This window comes from Choloepus didactylus, chromosome 15 (genome assembly GCF_015220235.1).
Source record: "Choloepus didactylus isolate mChoDid1 chromosome 15, mChoDid1.pri, whole genome shotgun sequence".
NCBI lineage: Eukaryota > Metazoa > Chordata > Mammalia > Pilosa > Megalonychidae > Choloepus > Choloepus didactylus.
Window position 1 is genome coordinate 63,558,665 of NC_051321.1, and position 20,344 is coordinate 63,579,008.

At 35.9% G+C, this 20,344-nt stretch overlaps 1 protein-coding gene across 4 annotated transcripts in view; it reads right to left on the minus strand.

Annotated features, from left to right (window-relative positions):
• The window catches only part of CTNNA3 (catenin alpha 3), a 1,946,492-nt gene that overhangs the window by 935,733 nt on the left and 990,415 nt on the right, over positions 1-20,344 (minus strand). For all 4 annotated transcript variants that reach the window (XM_037805370.1, XM_037805369.1, XM_037805372.1 and 1 more), the window contains one exon: positions 14,293-14,373. In XM_037805370.1, the coding sequence (XP_037661298.1) occupies positions 14,293-14,373 (81 nt within the window). The remainder of the gene's footprint in view (positions 1-14,292; positions 14,374-20,344) is intronic.

Sequence of the window (20,344 nt, forward strand, 5' to 3'; positions counted from 1 at the left end):
GTTCACTGACGGCAACTGAGGGCAATTTCAGTGGTTTGAAGAGTGACTAGGAGAGGAGCAGGTGGAAAGAGTGAATATAAACACCTGTTTCTAGTAACTGTACTGTGATATGAAGCAAGACTTGGTATTAGCTACACTGAGACATAGGCTTGAAGAGGGATTGTTTTTCATATAAAATACTTTGATAAAAGTTTTCATCTACAACTATCTCCAGAAAATCAGATTGTCTTCTTGGGCTTTTCAAAAAATAAATTTTGATTTATCACAAAAACAAGAATCTAAGGAGATAAATAATAACTATTCCCTTGTTGTGCTGTTAATTTTTGTATATACTTGAACGATTATAAGCAGTCTTCCTCCAGCACTGGATATATTTGCTATGGTCAGTCCTTCTCCCCTCTGAGGTTCCACCTTTTGAGTCTTTCCCCCTTCATTTCAATAGTATTTTCTCCCATTTTTTCTTTATTCTTCCATGTTTTTTACTGTATTTTCCCCTCCATTTATTCAATCCTTCATTTCACACACAGGTGTTAAAGGAGTGGCATGAGGTACAATTGATTTACTATTAATTAGCAAATAAATAAATAAATTACTGATTAAATTATTTAAAACATTTAAATCAAATTAGGAATGAAATTTTCTTTTTTCCTAAAGCATGTTGCTTTTACATAAAATAGTAAAAGAGGAGAGGTGTACCACATATGTTTGATGTTATGTTCACTTAGGACAGAAAGATGAAAATGAGCTTTTAAATACATTTTGTGCCAATGCTTTCAAAATTCTGCTGGGAAATGAGCTGAAATTACCTAATATAATATAATGCCCCACATTATAAGAATTGCAAAAAGAAAACTGAATCTTCTTTTTGCAATTGTATATTCCTTTAATTTAAAAGTATTTTGAGCTTCCTATCTGAGCAAGTTTCCATTCTAGGCAGTCTAGGAGATGCAAGGATGAGGAAGACACAGTCACTATCAGGGGGTGAGGGATGTGCAGAGTTGGCAGAGTATCTTAAAAGAGGTGCCAACAAGTAAGCAATTAACTCTGACTGCTATGGTTAAGAAGGCTTCTGTATGAAGGTGGCACATGAAAAGATTAACAGGATGTAAAGAGTAGGAGCTGGAAATTGGGAATCATGGCATTCCAGGAATAGAGACTATCACAAACAGAAAATACAGGGCATCCTCAAGACAAGACAAGCCATCTAGTGTGACTAGAAAATAATGGTAGAGTGAAAATCAAAATAGGATCTCAATAAGTACAATGGGGTTGGGGGAAGCATTTCAGGTAAAACACAAACAAACACACACACACCCCAAACAGCATAACACAAAACAATTAAAAAGTAAGGAAGCGTTAAACAAATAGCCAGAAATCAGTGACTTGTATTACATACAAGCGATGCCTTCAAGAGAAAGCACGTTTCAGACAGGAAAAGATCATTCCCTTTGAAATGCATCTCAGCCCATACAAACAACAAACAGCATAATTAATTCTGTCAAACCAGAAACTTCTCATCCAATCCCTATCTGCCTTGATGATTTCTGATCCTTACATCAGTATTCTAGCTATGATGACCGACAGCAAAGGCTTTTGATGACTTATGTCTGAACATCTGGAACTATCTCCCATTTCAGCTGTTGCTGTGGTGAACAGTTCAATATCCTCTGAGGGCACCCTACCTCTATTGTATGCACTCCATGCTTCTCCTTGTTATTCTGTCTCAGGGCCTGTTCCAAGTCTGTGTGAGAGTCTCAGCCAGGAACAAACACCGCCCAAGCACAAATAGCCTGGAAGTTCTAGAGTGTTTACACCATTGGTTAGCACCCTTCTATCAGTGGACCAACAGAGATGGGAATCTGTGGATAAAATTTCCGGCCTCCATCTGTGAGACAATTCTAGGAGGCATTCTATCACTTCTCAGATGTACTTAAGCTCCTGTAGCAGCAACCCCAATAGCATATCCTTCCCTCCTTCCATGCCCCACTTTTCATGGTCCCTTACCCCTGCTTCCTAGAATCACCTCACAAATAAACTACCTGTGCTGAAGTCCTGGTCTCAGTCTCTGCTTGCAGGGGAATCCAATCTAAAATAGGCACTTTGTCTGTTTGGTCAGGCACCAAAAAACATACTTTGACATCTTACAGAAACTATCCATTGCTGCTTATATTCTGCTTTCACCCACTCCTTCTGCTTTGCACACCAATAGGCTTATTTCCACCATATTATGCTGTGAGAGAGGAATTATTGTGAGATAGGACTAGAATAGAGACAAAATACGGAAGGCCTAAAATGCAATGCTAAACAATTTGCTTTATATGTTCTGACATATTTGTAGGTTTTTTTTTTAATCACTTAAAAGTTTCAGAATTATCTATTCCTACCAGGATACTTAAATAGCCTCATCCTATTTTTTCCAATATGCTATGCAGAAATAGGACAACCTTAGAAAGCATAGCACTAAGATCTGAAGTCAGTGGAGGACAAATAGAAGTTAGAAGTGTGTGTTTTCAATAAGTACCTGTTTGTTGTGTTTGTTGCCAGACATGAAAGATGCCAGGCTCAAAACAAAACAGAGGTACTTTCTGTCTTTTCTCATTAGAGTTAAATAAAAGGCTTGAAGACATCAATTTTTCTATTTCCCCCAGGTACAAGTAGCTTGGGATATCAGATAAAATACTATATTTCTCTACAATTGAAGCCCCAAAGTGAAAGCCCTATGTGATAAAATATCAGAAAAAAAAGACAGGGGGTGCGGGATGGTGAATAGAAAGCAAGAATTGTGAGAGGGAGAGGAATAGAAAGAAAAAAAATTGTTTTACCAAAACAAAAAAAATAATAAAATACCTTGGGAAGTAGAAATATTAATGCCATTTTAATTTTAAGTCGTGATTTTAAGCTATGATTTTCAAAGCCTTTTTTTTTGTTTCATTGGCTTCCTCATTTGATAATAGGAACTTAACTGACTAATAATTAATTCAGCATATATCTACCATGTCAATTTAGTGGGACTTGTACATTGTGGATTCTTAATATTATTTGATGAGGAGGAAATATGATAGTACACATTTTTCTGTGTGGCATTGTTACTGCCAATATGGAGAAGAGATAGAAATAATGATTCAGCAACTCAGCAATGGAGGATTAATTGTTTGTTTTATTTGTTTGTTCACCAGAATCCTATTTTATGTGACATACTTCAAGTTTTTACTTTGATATTTATGAAATACAACTTAGGCTTTTTTCTCAATATAGGCAAATAAAAATTTTATCCTGCATTTAGTAAAATCAAATGTATGATTCATACAGCACAGTATAATAGAAATGGAATATACTCAATTGTGTTATTTTTTAATGGCGTAAAGGAGATCCAAAAAGTTTCCTATTTATTGAAAATTCTAATAGTTATGCAGTTCTGAAATAAATAGTAGGAAAGAAGGCTAAAATAAAAAAAAAAACTGACTTTTTAAAAAAGCATTTAAAACAATTTAAAAAGAACAGAAAAATATTCATGATGATTAAATCAGTGTGCTAAGCAAAGGGAGTTCTGAAGGTAAACAGGTGTTTTTCCCTGGTATGGTGCTTAAAAACATGGATTGGGGTCAGATGGGTCTGAGTTCAAACCTTGGCTCTTTCAGTTAGTTCGGTGATGTTTGTTAAATTGATTCACCTGAAAAATTGAGATAATAGTACTATGACATTATTTCTTGTTACAGGGATAAAAATTAAAAACAAAAGGGAGGATTATGGGAAGATGGTGGCGTAGAAGCACCAGAATTCAGTGCTTCTACCAGAACAACTATTAAACTGGCAGCAACTGTATAAAACAATTTTGAAATTTTAGAGACCAGCAGAACACTGTACGGCATCCAGGGAAGAGCAGAAGAAAGAGGCTGCTGGTAAATTATGGTAAAGTCCAGTAAATTGCTCTCTCCATGTGGCAGTTACCAGTGCCCAACCCCACACTTGCGGCAGGCCACTGTGGGATCCAACCCCTGAGTAGCTTGCTGGTGACAGAAAGGGACATAAAAACCTTTTGCCCCAAGACTAGGGGTAAACATAGCTGATCACTGATCATGGCTTTTGATTAGGTAACTTCAGATCTCTAGAGGCCTGGCTCTGGGTGATGCCATTGTTCCAACATGCCTTGAACAAAGGCCATAGCAGAGGAGACAAAGATGCTGTGCTTCTTCAAGGCTGCAGGGGACAAGTTCAAGGAGCACATTTTCTGGGCATGTCAAGAAAGCTCAGCTTAGGGGAACTAAGATCCTGGTGACCTTCCTGCCCCTCCACAAGCAGTTGGAGTCAATCTGCATCCTCTTCATGTGCCCCCTAGTCCTGTTTCAGGTGGGAAATACTGACAGGTAACTCCTCTCTGGTGTGCCACCCCCCTCCCATAATTAGCCCTCCCGGTGAAAGAAGGTTGAGACAACTAAAGAGTGTAAGAAACAATAGAGGCAGGCAGCATGGGGCAAAGGCTTGCCTGCTTTAAACACATGAAAGAGGGAGATCTATCCACTGGGAAATAAAGGGGGCATTCAAACTCCTATAAACAGAGGAACTCTAAAACAAAGCAAACCCCAGGGCAATACAAAGGCCCAGAAAAGACAAGAAAGACATGCACTCTTCATTCACCTTGTGCAGACCTTCCTGACAGGTGGGCTGAAGCTCAAGAAAATATCTGCCTTATAATCATCTGCTTACAAAATCAAGAAGCAGACATCTCAGGGAATAAATCCCAGGGTTAACGTTTTAGAATATTACAATATACAATGAGTAACAAAAGAGTGGAAGACAAACAAAGATACAAGAAATGTGGGCCCATCCAAAGTAAGGGAATAAAAATCCAGAAAACACCAATGAAGAAGACCAAAATATGGACATACCAAACAGAGCCTTTAAAAAAAAAAGATCTTAATCAATGCTCAAGGGGATGAAGGAAAATACAAAGAAACAACTAAAGGATACCAGGAAAATAATTATTGAGAAATATGATAATCTTGGTAAAGAGATAAATTTTTAAAAGGAACCAAACAGAACTACTGCAGTTGAAGACCACAATAAATGAAATTCACAGATTGGAGCTGGAAGAAGAATGAATCAGTGAACTTGAAGACAGAACAAATGAAAAGAGTGAGGCTGAGTAGCAGAAAGTAAAAAGAGCTATAAGAAGCAAAAAGAGCCTACGAGAACTCTGGGACACCATCAAGCATATTAAAATATGCATTATGGGAGTCCCAGAAGGAGAAGAGAGAAAAGGCAGAAGGAATATGCAAATAAATAATGTAACAACTTCCCAAACTTAGCAAAAGATGTGAATATGCATATCCAGGAAGACTAGTGAACACCAAAGAGGAGAAACATGAAGAAAAATACACCCCATCATGTACTGATCACACTTTTGAATGCAAAGGACAAGGAGAAAGTTCTGAAAGCTGCAAAAGAAAAGCAACGTGTTATGTACCAGATTGAGTGCTGATTTCTCATCAGGAACCATGGAGGCAAGAACACAGTGGGTTGAAATACTTAAAGTGCTGAAATAAAACAACTGCTAATCAAGAATGATATATATGGCAAGACTTCCTTTCAAAAATGAGAGAGAGATTAAGCATTCTAAAATAAACAAAACCTGAGGGAGTCCATCATCACTAACCTACCCTACTAGCAATGCTAAAGGGAGTCCTTAAGAACGAGAGGAAAAGACATTAGACAGTGGTTCAAAGTGGCATAAGGAAATAAAGACCTCTGGCAAAGGTAACAATTTGGGTAATTATAAATGCCACTACTATTGCACTGTATTATTTGGTATATAATTCCACTTCTTAATTCCTACAGGTGCTAAAATGCAAATTCATAAAAGTTAATGATGAATCTATGGTTTTGGACATACAATGTACAAAGACATAAGTGGTACCAAATACAAAAACAGGTGGGAGAATGGAGAGGTACAGGAAAAGTGTATTGTATACTATTGAAGTTAAGTTGGTATTAAACTAAATACGATTGGTATATATGTACGAAGTTCATTTTTAACCTCATGGTAACCACAAGGAAAATATATGAAAAATATACTGAGATAGAAAAGAGAAGACACTCAATATGGTACAAAACAAAAAATCAAATGAATATAAATAGCAGGCAATATGGAAGAATTGAGGGACAAAAAAGATATAAGATCTATTGAGCCTAAATTGAAAAATGGCAAAAGAAAGTACTGCATTACTGCATTATCAGTAGTGTGTTTAAACATAAATGGATTAAACTTCCCAATCAAAAGTCAGAGACTGGCAGAATGGATAAAAAAGCATGAGTCAACTACGTGCTGTCTACAAGCGACTCACCTTAAATTCAAAGACACAAGGAGGTTGAAAGTGAAAGGATGGAAAAAAATTATCATGCAAGTAGCAAACAAAAGAGATTTAGGGGAGCTATACTTATATCAAATAAAACAGACTTGAAGTCAAAAACTGTTACAAGGGACAAAGAAAGGAATTATATACAGATAAAGGGATCAACTCAATAAGAAGATATAACAATAATAAATATACATGCACCCATCAGCAGAGCCCCAAAATGAATGAAGCAAATAATTATAGATTTGAAGCAAAAAAATGATGATTCTACATTAAGAGTAGGACACTTTAATACATCACTTTCAATAAAGCATAGATCTAGTCAGAATAGCAATAAGGAAATATAAGACTTGAACGATGCTCTAAACCAACTGGATCTAACAGATATAAATAGAACACATAACCCACCAACAACAGAATAACACATTCTTCTCAAGTACACATGGATAATTCTTCAGGATAGACCGTATCTTAGGTCAAAAAACAAGTCTCAATACATTCAAAAATATTGCAATCATACAATGTATATTCTCCAACCACCACAGAATGAAGCTAGAAATCAATAACAGAAGGAGAAATGGAAAATTCACAAATATATGGAAATTAAACAACATATTCTTCAACAACCAACTGTTTATAGAAGAAATTATGAGGGAAATTAAGAAATATCTCAAGGGGAATGAAAATGAAAATGCAACATACCAAAGCATATGGGATGCAGCAAAGTCAGTGTTAGGAGAAAATTCATAGCTTTAAATGCTTACATTAAAAAAGGAAGAAAGATTTAAAATCAAAGACCTATTATCAAAACAGGAATAACAAGAAAAAGAGGAGTAAACTGAACAAAAACAGAGCAGAAAAAGGAAAATAACAAAAATTAGAGATGAGATAAATGAAATAGAAAACAAAACAAAACAAACAAAAAACGAGAGAATCAACAAAATCAAAAGTTGGTACTTTGAAAAGATCAATAAAATTCACAAACCTTTCGCTAGACTGACAAAGAAAAAAAAAGACAGGATACAAATAATGAAAACAAGAAATGAAAAGGGGAACATTACCACTGACCCCACCGAAATAAAACAAACTTTAAGAGGGTATTATGAATTACTGTATGCCAATATATTACATAACATAAACAAAATGGGCAAATTCCTAGAAACACACAAACTGCCTGCACTGACTCCAGAAGAAATAGAAGATATCAACAAGCCAATTACTATTAAAGAGATTGAATCAGTATCCAAAAACCTGCCATTAAAGAAAAGCCCATGAACAGATGGCTTCACAGGGGAGTTTTACCAATTATTCCAAGGAGAACTAACTCCAATTCTTCTCAAACTCTTCCAAAAATTGAATAGAAGGGAATACTCCCTAATCCATTCTACGAGGCAACATCACATTCATACCAAAGCCAGACGAAGATGCCACAAGAAAATTACAGAACAATATCTCTTATGAATATAAATGCAAAACTCCTCTAAAAAATATTAACAAACAAAATGTAACACACAATAAAAGAATTATACACCATGATCAAGTGGGATTTATCCATGGTATACATGGATGGTTTAACATAAGACAATCAGTTAATGTAATACATCACATTATCAGAATGAAGGTGGGGGGAGTAGACTCATGATCACCTAAGTTCATGCAGAAAAGGAATTTAACAAAATCCAGCACACCATCTTCATGAAAACACTTAGAATGTGAGGAATAGAGGGAAACTTTTTCAACATGATAAATGGCATATATGAAAAACCCACAGGTAACATCCACTTAAAGGTGAAAGACTGAAAGCTTTCCCTTTAAGATCGGGAACAAGACAAGGATGCCCACTATCACCAATGTTATTCTACATTGTACTGAAGTCCTTTCCAGAGTAATTAACAAGGCAAGAAAAAAAGAAATAAAAGGCACTCAAATTGGAAAGGTGGAAATAAAACCTTCCTTATTTGTAGATGACATGATCCTATATACAGAAAATCCTGGAAAATACACAACAAAGCTCCTAGAGCTAATAAATGAATTCAGCAAAGTGGCAGTGTACAAGATCAACAGCAAAAAAGCAGTTGTTTCTCTATACACAATCAATGAACAATAAGGAGAAGAAATCAGGAAAAAAAATTCCATTTACAATAACAACAAAAAGAATCAAATATATAGGAATAAATCTAACCAAGAATGAAAAGGATTTTCACATGGAAAATACAAAACATTGTTAAAAGAAAACAAAGAACACCTAAATAAATGGAAGGGCATTCCACGTTCATGGACTGGAAAATTAACCATAGTAAAGATGTTAATACTGCCCAAAGCAATTTATAGATACGATGCAATTCCAATCAAAATTCCAACAACCTTCTTTGCAGAAATGGAATAGCTAATAATCAAATATATACGCAAGGGTGAAGGCCCTGAATAGCCCAAGGCATCCTGAAAAAGAACAAAGTTGGATGACTTACATTTACTGATTTTAAATCTTGTTACAAAGCCACAGTCATCAAAACAGCATGGTACAGGCACAAGGACAGACATACAGACTAGTGGACTAGAATTGGGAGCTCAGAAATCAACCCTCACATTTTTAGCCAACTGGTTTTTGATAAGGGGAAAAGGACACTTAATTGGGAAAGAATAGTCTTTTCAACAAATGGTGCTGGAAAAACTGAATTTCCATTTGTAAAAGAAAGAAAGAGGACCCTGACATCCCACCAAATACAAAAATCAACTCAAAATGGATCAAAGACTTAAATATAAAAGCCAGAACTATCAAACACCAAAAAGAAAATGTAGGGAAGCATCTTCAGGACCTTAAGTTAGACAATAGTTTCCTAGAATTTACATCCAAAGCACAAGCAGCAAAAGAAAAAATAGGTAAATGAGACCTCATCAAAACTAAAAATGTTTGCATCTCAAAGGACTTTGTCATGAAAATAAATGACAAAACACATAATGGAAGAAAATATTTGGTAACCACATATCCAATAAAGGTTTAATATCCAGAATATAGAAAGACATCCTTCAACTTAACAACAAAAAGACACAAACCAATTTAAAAATGGGCAAAAGACTTGAATAGACATTTCTCCAAAGAAGATATACAAGGGCCAGAAGCATATGAAAAGATGTCCTACTTCATTAGCCATCAGGTAAATGCAAATCAAAACCACAATGAGATACCATTACACAACCACTAGATGGGCTACTATTTTTAAAACATGGAAAATTATTAGTGTTGGAGAGCATATAGAGAAATAGGAACACTCATTCATTGCTGACGGCAATGTAAAACTGTGCAGCCACTGTGGAAGACAGTTGGCTATTCCTCAGAAAATTAAATACAGAATTACCATATGACCCAGGAATCCCACTATTAGGTATATACCCAAAATAACTGACATCAGTGCCTCGAACAAATATTTGTACAACGTTAATAGTAGTATTATTCACAATTGCCAAATGTCCATCAACTGATGAATGTATAAACAAAATGTGTTATATACATATAGTGGAATAGTATTCAGTAGTAAAATGGAGGGAAGTTCTGATTCATGCGACAGTATAGATGAACCTTGAAGTCATCACTTTGAGTAAATGAAACCAGACCAAAATGACAAATATTATATGACTTCACTGATAGAATAAGCAAACTCACAGAGTTAGAATCTAGAATATACAGTACCAGGGAATGGGGTGGGGATAGGGTATGGAAAGTTAAGGCTTAAAATGTGTAGGGTTCCTATTTGGAATGATGGAAATGTTTGGTAATGGATGGTGGTGAAGGTAGCACAATGTTCTGAATGTAATTAACAGCACTGAAATATATTTCTGAATGTGGTTAAAGGGGAACTGTTAGGTTGTATACATGGTAACAAAATCACTTTTTTAAAAAAGGAAGGAACCTCACATTGTACAATGAACTATAAGTTAAACCATGGACTATAGTCAGCACAATTATAAAAATGTGCTTTCATCAATTGTAACAAATGTACCACACCAATGCAATGTGTTAATAATAGGGTGGTGTGATGATTTGAAGCTGTTTTGTACCCTAGAAAAGATCATGTTCTTATAATCCATTTCTGTGGGTGTAGACCTATTGTGGATGGGACCTTTAGATTAGGTTATTTCAGTTGAGATGTGACCCACCTCATCCAAAGTAAGTCTAATCTTCTTACTGGATTCCTTTATAAGATGATAAAAGAGAGAAGGGAGCTGACAGAAAAAGCCCCAGAGAGGCTGAGAGGGGAAGCCACTGAAGTCAGAAGCTGGAAGCAACAAAACCTGAGAGAGGAGGACCAGCAGGCATTGGATGTGCCTTCCTATGGGATAGAGGAGCCCAAGCTGTCTGGTAGCTGGCCTTCAGAGAAGGAATTATCCTATTTTGATGCCTTGAACTGGACATTTTTACAGCCTTAGAACTGTAAACTTGTAAGCAAATAAATCCTCCTTGTTAAAAGTCAGTTCATTTCTGGAATATTGCATTTCAGCAGCTTTACCAAACCAAAACAGGTGGTATATGAGAATCCTGTATTTTCTGCATGCTTGTTCTGTAAACCCACAACTTCTCTAAAAAAAAAAAGTAAAATAAAAATAAAAATGTAAGAACTAAACTTGTTAGAAGGCTTTGGAAAGCATTTACTAAATGAGAGATGTCACTATTACCATTATAAGGGTTTTAAATCCTGTAAGAAGCAAATAAGTTAAAAAGGAAAAGCATAATGCAAGCAGAATATGATAAGTGCTATATAGAACTACACATGCTATAAATGCTCCTGGAAGAAAAAGATTAATTTCGGGTGGAGAAAATGACAAACATTTCATGGAAGACATAGAATTTGTACTGGCCTTGAACTTCCTCAGTCATTGTATGGACAGATGGGAAGTGAGAACATCAAGCAGCACGAACAATATATACAAAGATAAATGTGTGCCTTTGGAGTGAAGTGATGGAAAATTTAGTGAATAATAAATAGACTCTTCAGTTATAGGATATCAATAGGATAATGTGTTGATATGGTGAGGTGGAGAAACTGAGAAGGAGAGCCAAAGGAGAAGGAACATTAAAAATAATGAGAATGAAGTTGAGATCAAATCACAGAAAAACTGGAATGCATGCCAAGGACTTCTATCTTTGTTTCTCAATAAACTAAATGGGTAAGAAAGTCACAGACTCAAAAACAGTTAAATAAATAAGCACTAAGTCATCTACCATGGCATTCCATCTTAATGCCCCAAAATGTATAATTCATGCTTACCATATATTCTAAGCAACCTCTCTCCTTCATCATGGAAGAAATGCAATCATTTTCTGAACCAAAATGAACATGTTTCTGTGTGACTGATGGAAAAGCCATGGGTAAGAAAAGGAAAAGGCAAAAATGGGCAGAAAGGTGGGCTTTGCTTAATTTTTACTTAAAAACAAAGGCCAGCAAACAATCAAACAAAACCAGTTATAGGCAAGAAATAAACATTAAGTATTCCAAGAAAAATATTTTAAGAATAGGGCTTTCACCTTCCTCTGTGTGAAAGTGTGTAAGATGCTTAAAACAAATGGTTGGATAAACTTTGCAAAGAATAAGAGGTGGAGATGACTCATGTTGCTGTTTTAGCTAGCTTTTAATACTGCCAAAAGTATGAACACCAGGATGGAAAATGAAGTCCTGGGGAGGGCAAGTGAGGATAATTAGAAAGAATCACAGCTATTAATATCACTGACATTGAAGACTATGGGAGTATTCAAAGGTGGCACCAAAGAATTCCACTTCTTCCTGTATGCCCATGCCACATCTCCTACAAGAGGAGAGAGCTTCCACTGCTTCCTGTGACCTGATGCAGAGCTTGTGACCATTTTGACCAATAGAATGTGGAGAAAACAACATTCTGTGACTTCGGAGCTCAGGCATTAAGAAGACCTGACAGCTTCCACATCCCCTTTCTTGGAGCCCAGAACTGTCATGTGAAAAATCTAGGCTAACCCTGCTGGAAAGAGAGAAGCCTCATGGAGTAGCCCTAATAGATTAGATACCACCTGGAGAGGAAACATGGAGGGGTACTGAGGCCCCAGCTGAGTAGCCATCTGATGCCAATGCATGGGAGGCCACAAATGAAAACCAAAAAGGACCTGCCAATCCCCAGTCAACCCCCAGCCAACCCATGGAATTAAGAGTCATAATAAAATGGTTGCAGTTATTTGTAGTGATTTTTTTTAGCATCAATAGAAAACCATAGCAATGGAGGTGTTGACCTCTGACGCAACATAGAATTTGCATAGCTTCAGAACACAGCAATTTCCTACAAGGTAGAAACCTCCCCTTACTATGAAGAAAGGTATTTGCAATGCCCCTTAAATTTCTCACCAGTAGTAGTGAGATAGAAACACATAAATAGGATTGCCAGATAAAATACAGGATCCCTGGTTAAATTTGATTTCAGATTTAAAAAAACCTATTTTTTAATACAACTATGTCCAATGCAATACTTGGGACATACTCATACTGAAAATTATTTGTTGTTTATCTGAAATTCAAATTTAACTGGGCATCCTGCATTTTTATTTGCTAAATCTGGCAACCCCACACACAAGGGACTGCTTTTTCTTGATGTTTCCTTAAAAAAATAAAGATGCCAAAAGCTCTGGAGGTATAAATATAGATTAGCTCTTTATGCATAATTATGTTGAAGATAATGTAGGGATATAAAACAGGAATGAAAGATACAATTGTTAATAACTCATGGGAATATCTCCTCCAAGTGCTGGGAGTTGCAGATGGGGAAGAAATTCTGAAGAAGATCAAAGAGTAGAAGGCGTGCAATGGAGTGGAGAATGGCCTTGAGTCCTTGAGTCTCAGTTTCGGTTCTGAGTCGACTACACTGGCCTACTTTCTCATCTGCGTTGAAAGATGGATTGTACCAAGTCCCTTCCAACTCTTACATTCCATGATTCTATATGCTGATGGTAGAATTCACATAAAAGCCATGAAGTTGAGAAATTTTCTCAGTCTGAAAAATATGTTTTTATGTAGCTAATATTAATTGACTGGGGATACCTATTTATAAAATTTCCAAAACTACTTCTGAATTAAAAGATTGCTCAGTCCATTTTACTAAATCTTTCTATTAAATTGTAATAATAGATTACATTAAAAGTTTAGGGTTCAAAAGCTTTTTGCCTCTCTTTTATGAATTAATGATGACCAAGTTAAAGTTGTACATGAGAAAGAACTCCAGTTATTAAATAGTGGAACAGAATGGAAAGCAATGACCTTCGTAAATGGCTAAGCCTCCATATTTCTGGAAAAAATATAATTTGTGACATCATAATGGACTTCTAAGTTTAATAAAATTCTCTGTAAACTGATGGTCCTGATAACCTAAATTTAAAAAGTAGCCTCAGATATAACAGGGACTGAGTTTTGAAGCATCCCAAAAAGAATTGGAAGGGGAAATCAGTAAGGTCTCTGAATTACTAGCTGTTTTCTGTAAGCATTTGGATGATAAACTCAGTCTTTACTGTAATAGAATCAGTTTACCAACACTCTAAAAACCCACTATGTACCAGGCACTGATAGCCATTCATTTAATCCTCACTGCCCTATTGTATATTATTAAATCCATGTTATAGATTAAAAAGAACAAAACAATAACCTGAGGCTCAGAGAGATGAAACTGATGCCCAAGATCACACAGCTGATGAAGGCAGAGATAGGGTCTGAATGCAATTCTGCCTGATATTAAGGCCCACACACTTTCTTCTACTTTGCTACAAAACCTGTTGGGGTATGTAAATGTGGAAAGTTTATATTTACTCTTCTTATTTTGTGTTCTAAACTAATTTAAACAGATCAAAAATAAGAAATTAGTATTCCAGCTTCAAATAAAAGGTTTGTTTCACCAAATGCATTTCTGTCTCCATGTCTCTTTCTTCCCTCACCTGTCTACGAAGGTCTCTTGTCTTCTTGCACATGTTGTCTATTGCAACATTCAGAGTATTACTCCTTTCCTTTTTTCCAGTCTGCAAGGAAGAAAAAAAGTGACATAAGCAATGGTATCAAATTATTTCTTCATCTCTTGGCAATTCGCTTTCTAAATTTCCTGAAAATAAAAGCTTGAAAATTCAAGAATAGGTTTCAAAACTACCATGATATTGCATATGATTCATGATCACTTCACTTAAGACTAAGTAGAATGGTGATTAAAGTTCACATTATTTTCTTCTTTAAGCTTCTATAATATTTTTGATACAGGCTGGGTGGTATTCCATGTGGCAGTTAGCAGCGCATTATCTCCATCTAGCTCTGATCTTCATTCTTAACAAGTCAACTCTTTACCCACTAAGCATGCAATTAGCTTGAAAGCATTAGATGCCCAATTTGTCAACTCCTGTGGGAGTTTCTGAAGTCATTTTTATAGTGTATTGTGTAAGTTATGCAGAGCCATATTGGAGTTTTGCTAAATACTAAATAAAACATGCAGTGTAAATTCATATAATTTGCAAAAGTTGACCACAGTTTTAGCTGACACTATTCCAAGAAAAAATTGTTTCAAGTAAGAACTAGATGCTGTTTTTGGTTCTTTAAGATAATTTGTGCAACACCTTTTCGTTCCATGAGCAGTTCTCTCTGTTATAGGAGACTAGAGATATATCCTTTACCTAAATTGTTAGGTTATTAAGCCACATAGAGTCACCTTGGCTGGTATTTTCTACATATTACTTTTGTGAAAGACAATGAATTGAATCTAATCATCTATTTTTTCTGTGATATCTATTATAAAAAGAGATTGAAAAAAATCATTATGTGATTCTCTAGGAAATCGCTGCTATTTAAATTAATAAACTGAAAAGGACTCTTGAGAAGAGACCTTGAAAATCAGGAAGACAAGTTTAAGTCACCGATTACTAGGGGAATTTACAGCAACATTCTTGAAGAAGAATACTGAGACAAAGTGTCGAGTACTAGGTGGGAGTGTCAGACCCTGTTCCTAATGACTAAAACTCATGCATAAATAAACCCATACAGTGGAAAGCCTCCTTAAGAAATTCAAGAAGTTCAATACCATCCATATATTCTGTCCTATCCTACTTTTCTAGTCTTATCCCCTGCCACATCTCTTCAAGTGCTACTTTTACAGTAACACGAGACTATTTTCTTATAGTTTTCTATCTCTTCTCCAAGTTCTTATATATCATGTACCTTTTAACTTCAACAAACATATCCCAAAACTTTCCTCTGTTGAAATCTTACCTGTTTCTCAAGGCTTACAAAAAGGTTTCCCCAACTCACCTCTCCTTGTTCCAGTAGCATTTTAAGTATTTCCCAATGTGTTAATTTTGTTTCTGTGCATGTCTTCATCACCCTTACTATACTGTTAGCGTCTTACTGTTGGCAAATATACATTAAAATTTCTTCTATTCCTGACCTACAGTGACTAACATAGGACTTACTGAATAGAGTTGACTAGTTTATAAATGAACAACCTGATTCAAAACAGAACAGATTTTATTTATTAGGGACCTATTATGATTTTAAGATTTAGTTTTCAAGGCACAGCAACAGTCCTATATTAGCTGAGATTGCTGGTACCCACGTAAATCTCAGCCACACTGAGAGTTTCTCAGCAGCATTGTTACTGATATTGAGGTAGGATAGATCACCATAATTTGAGATTATCCTATTCACTACACAATGTTTAGCATCCCTAGAACCCCTGTCTAATAAATGCCAATACCAACCCTGGTCAATGTGACAGCCAAAACTTGGTCCCACATATTTCTAGATGTCTCCTAAACAGAGGCACATTAGAGAATCATGAAGCTCTTTACCACATCTCAATTTTGAGAGTGAATACAGAATGCATACAAAACGGAGATTTTGCCTAATGAAGTAAAAGCAGAGAAGAGGGAAAGCAAAGACAGGAGAGAGAGAGGTTAGGCAATTTCAATGAGAAAAATAAAATTCTGGATGTCAGAGCAATAGGAGCAATGATGACAATTACCCAGATGACAGTTGTGGCTACCCTCACAGCCCTACCCAGCATTCTCCATGCCAGCAGTGTAGAATTGTGAAATGTCAATTCAGGGCTATGTAAGTTTACACCATAAACAGTCACACTGTGGGCTATAAAAAAGTGTCTAATTTTACCTAAAGAACCCTAACTCTTATTCTCCAGTTTCACATGGTGTCAGCTCTTGGTTGTGTCTCTTTCTACTTTTCTTATGAAAGCAAAAGGGGGCAGGAATGGGACAGACAGAGAGATGTAAACACACACACACACATACACGCATCAGGAATAATATGGAAGACTCCCGTTGTGTTGGCTGTAAAAGCGCAATAGTTTCTGTGGTATGATTCACCAGAACAACTAAAAGATATCAGCATTCTCAGAGTAGCAGCAGTGGCATACAGAACTTTAATAAAGGATGATAGCAGGTGACAGCATGAAGAGAGTCAATAAGGATTAAAGAAGTTTTCCTAATGTTTACTCAGAGCTTAACCTTAGTTTAAAATGTTTCATTGGGTCAAAGATATTTTGTTCTCTAGGTAATAATAATAAACAGCCTCTATAAAGGAAGTATAAAATTCTCCCTTCTTCCTTCCCTTTCTCTCCTCCACCTCCACCTTTCTTCTTTTTCATCACTTTTTAATTGGGTCCTTGCTCTATTTATCCAGATTTATTTGGCTTCAGTCAAGCCATTTTCTGCCTCTATTCCTTTGTATGGCATAAAAATAAATAAAGAAAGGAGAAATAGCCTTGTCCAGCTTAAAAGCCCTCATTCTTCCTGTTTTCAAAGCCTTAGCAAATCACCAAGCAATGAACTAAGACTAAAGGTGAATGTCCTGTGCTGAGGTGAGGGGCAGAAAGGGCAGGATAGTAAAACACAACCATAGATAACAGCCAGAACTTGCCTACATCCCAAGTGCTTAGAAAAGAGGATGCTTCTCATAGGAAATTTTAACGGGAGCCACAATTATCTCAGGCCAGTCCTGATAATGGAAGAGGAACAACTTACAGTGGATGCAAGAGAGGAAGACACAGAAAACATGACATACATGCATACATCCAGCACTGCACAGAGAAAACTTCTCTTCGTTGCTGACTAATTCTTTTTATTGATTTCACTGACTCTTCATTAGTAAACAAAACGCCAGGAAAATATCGACAAGAACAGCTCTACCCTAATTTGAGTGTTTCACCTGTTCCCTGTTAGGACATTGCTAGAAAGAACTTGCAAACAATGTGTTGTCCAATGTGGTAGCCACTAGCTATATGTGGCTATTTAAATTTAAATTAATTAAAATTAAACAGCATTACAAATTCAGTTCCTCAGTTTGTCAATTTTAAGTATTCAATAGCCACATGTCTCACAGCTATTGTAATGGACAGCACAGAATGTACATTTCCATCACTGCAAAAAGTTCTATGAGCAGTGGTATTCTAAAACTTACATTTATTTGTTTATTAAAATGTATAATGAATTCTTACTTCTATGTAAGTCATCTTTCACACGGATGAGAATAAAATGGTAAACAAGAAACAAAAATACCATCCTCAAGAGGCTTAAAATTGAGTTCTAATCATGTCCCTTCTTCACTCTAAAACTTTTACTCTATTTTCATTGGTATTGAATTAAGAAGAAACTCTTGCTCATGATGCTCAAGGCCCCACATAGTCTACTCCCATATTTATTTCCTCATCAATCATTCATGACATACCCTATTGGACCGTTTTTGTTCTATTCAATGCAATCACAACTCAGGAACTCTGCTGTTTAAAAACTTTATTTTGCACTTCTTGTCTCCTATTTTTCTGATTATGGACTCAACTCAATTGTTAATTTTTTCATGGCGGCTTTGTTGATCTCAGTTGCAATGAAGCACTCTCTCTTATACTTCTTTTATTTCTTTCTTATTCTTCTTTTATAGTTCAATAAACAGTTCAATCTATTCCATAACACTCTCTCTTATACTTCTTTTATTTCTTTCTTATTCTTCTTTTATAGTTCAATAAACAGTTCAATCTATTCCATAAGTATTTATTATCTACTATATTCCATGCACCATTCTAAGGACCAATGATATATTATACCTAGGGACTGCCTTTGTAGAGCAAACACTGTAGTGGTAGAAAAAGACATACGTACAGTATTTAATAGAGGTATCCAGGGTGATGCATGGATTCATATGAGCAGTGCTCTCATTAGGGAAATGGGTGGGGTAAAAATGGAAGGATGCCTGATGAGGTAACAGAGGAGTATTGAAGGATGTGGAGGAATCAGCCAGGTGAAGATGAAAGAGAATACTCTTCTGGGTGGGGGTATAGGGATATCCTAAGCAAAGACAAAGTTCCTTAAAGGGTTTTTGATAACTAGCACAAAACATAAAAAGGGAGGCTGGATCCTGGAGATCTTTGCCACATTTAGAAATGAGGATGATCCTATAGGCAACTGGGAGTCATTGAAGTTAAACAGGTAAGAGACATAGTTATACCAAAATTTCAAATACATCAAAGCAGGGAAGTCTGCATAATGGATTCGAGAAGATTAAGCACAGTGACATGTAGAAGAGGTGGATGGTCACAGAAATAGTCACACAAGATATGAGAAGTGCTGCAACTATTGCAATGGCAGTTGAGATGAAGAAAAGCATACAGATGGGAGGACTCTACTGAAGTAAATTGGGCAGGATGATGACTGGCAGATGGGGGCTGAAGGAAAGAGCACAACCCAGGCTAATGTCCAGGTTTCCATCAGTGATGACTGGCTGGATTATGGTGCTATGTACTGAAATGGTCATCTCACAGGAAAATCAGGTCAATGTAGTATAATAATTTCAGCTTTGGAATTGTTGAAGACTTTGCTGTGAAAGCTCACTTCATTAGCATGTGTGCTATAGTTAATTGCTTACCTGCACATATTCCTTCATTAGACTAAGATCCTTGAGGGGTAGAAACCTCATAGTCATATACTGTGTTCCTCATAGTACTTAGTGCAGTGCTTTGCACAGTGTAGGAGCTGAAAAGGTATTTGTTGAATAAATAGAGAAAAGCAAATTCTAGGCCTTGATTTCCACATCCATAAAATGAAGTTTTGTCCCAAATTGTTCCAATATTCCCAACTTTAAAGTTCTATGAAAGGGTCATGCTCCTTAAAAAGAAGACTTATAGAGTAATATGCTATGTTTATCATACAAGTTCTTGCAAAAACAGCCATTGAAAATGTGTTGGAAGCATCCATTTATAACATGAACTTGCCAAAGGTACAAATAAAAGGAGATATTTGAAGTAGGAAGGCCATGATGCTGCACCACCACCCCACCAGCCCCCAAAAATCTATGAAGTCTCAAACATTGAGGAACAAGGTGCAAAGTGAATAAGTAAATATTTATCTAATTCATATTTAAATGAAAATGTTATCAGTGCAGACAGAAGACCTGTATGGAATTTAAACAACAGGGAAATGTTTTTTGTTGTTGTTTTGTTTTTATTTTCTAAATGTGTGCCATTTTAGTCAACCTTTTTAAAATGACATATTTTCCTTTTAGTGGGAAAACTTTATTCCCTCGTAAAGATAAAAAATGATGCCCTTCAACTTTATTCTCTGCAGAATCAGCTTTAAAAAGACTTTATGTTTAACACATAGCAGAGGCACAGATTTAATACACATGTTTCAGGCATGAAAGACATACAAAGAGACAAGCCTTAACAAAATGAAATCTCTCCCTCTGGAAAGCAACTGTTCTGAATGGCATATGAGGAAAACACCATGATGGACCTCATTAAAAATCTTTCCAAACCATCATTTCTGATATAAAACTAAAATTAAAATAAACAAATAAAAAACAAACTCTGAGATTTGAAATGAAATTTTTTTAAAAAATTACCTTTATAAGAATAGAATGATTTAGCTATCGGGGAAGTGGAATGAAAATTACAAGTTTCTTAAACTCATGTATTGTTTGCGTAAGGAAGATGCCATGACCTGTCAG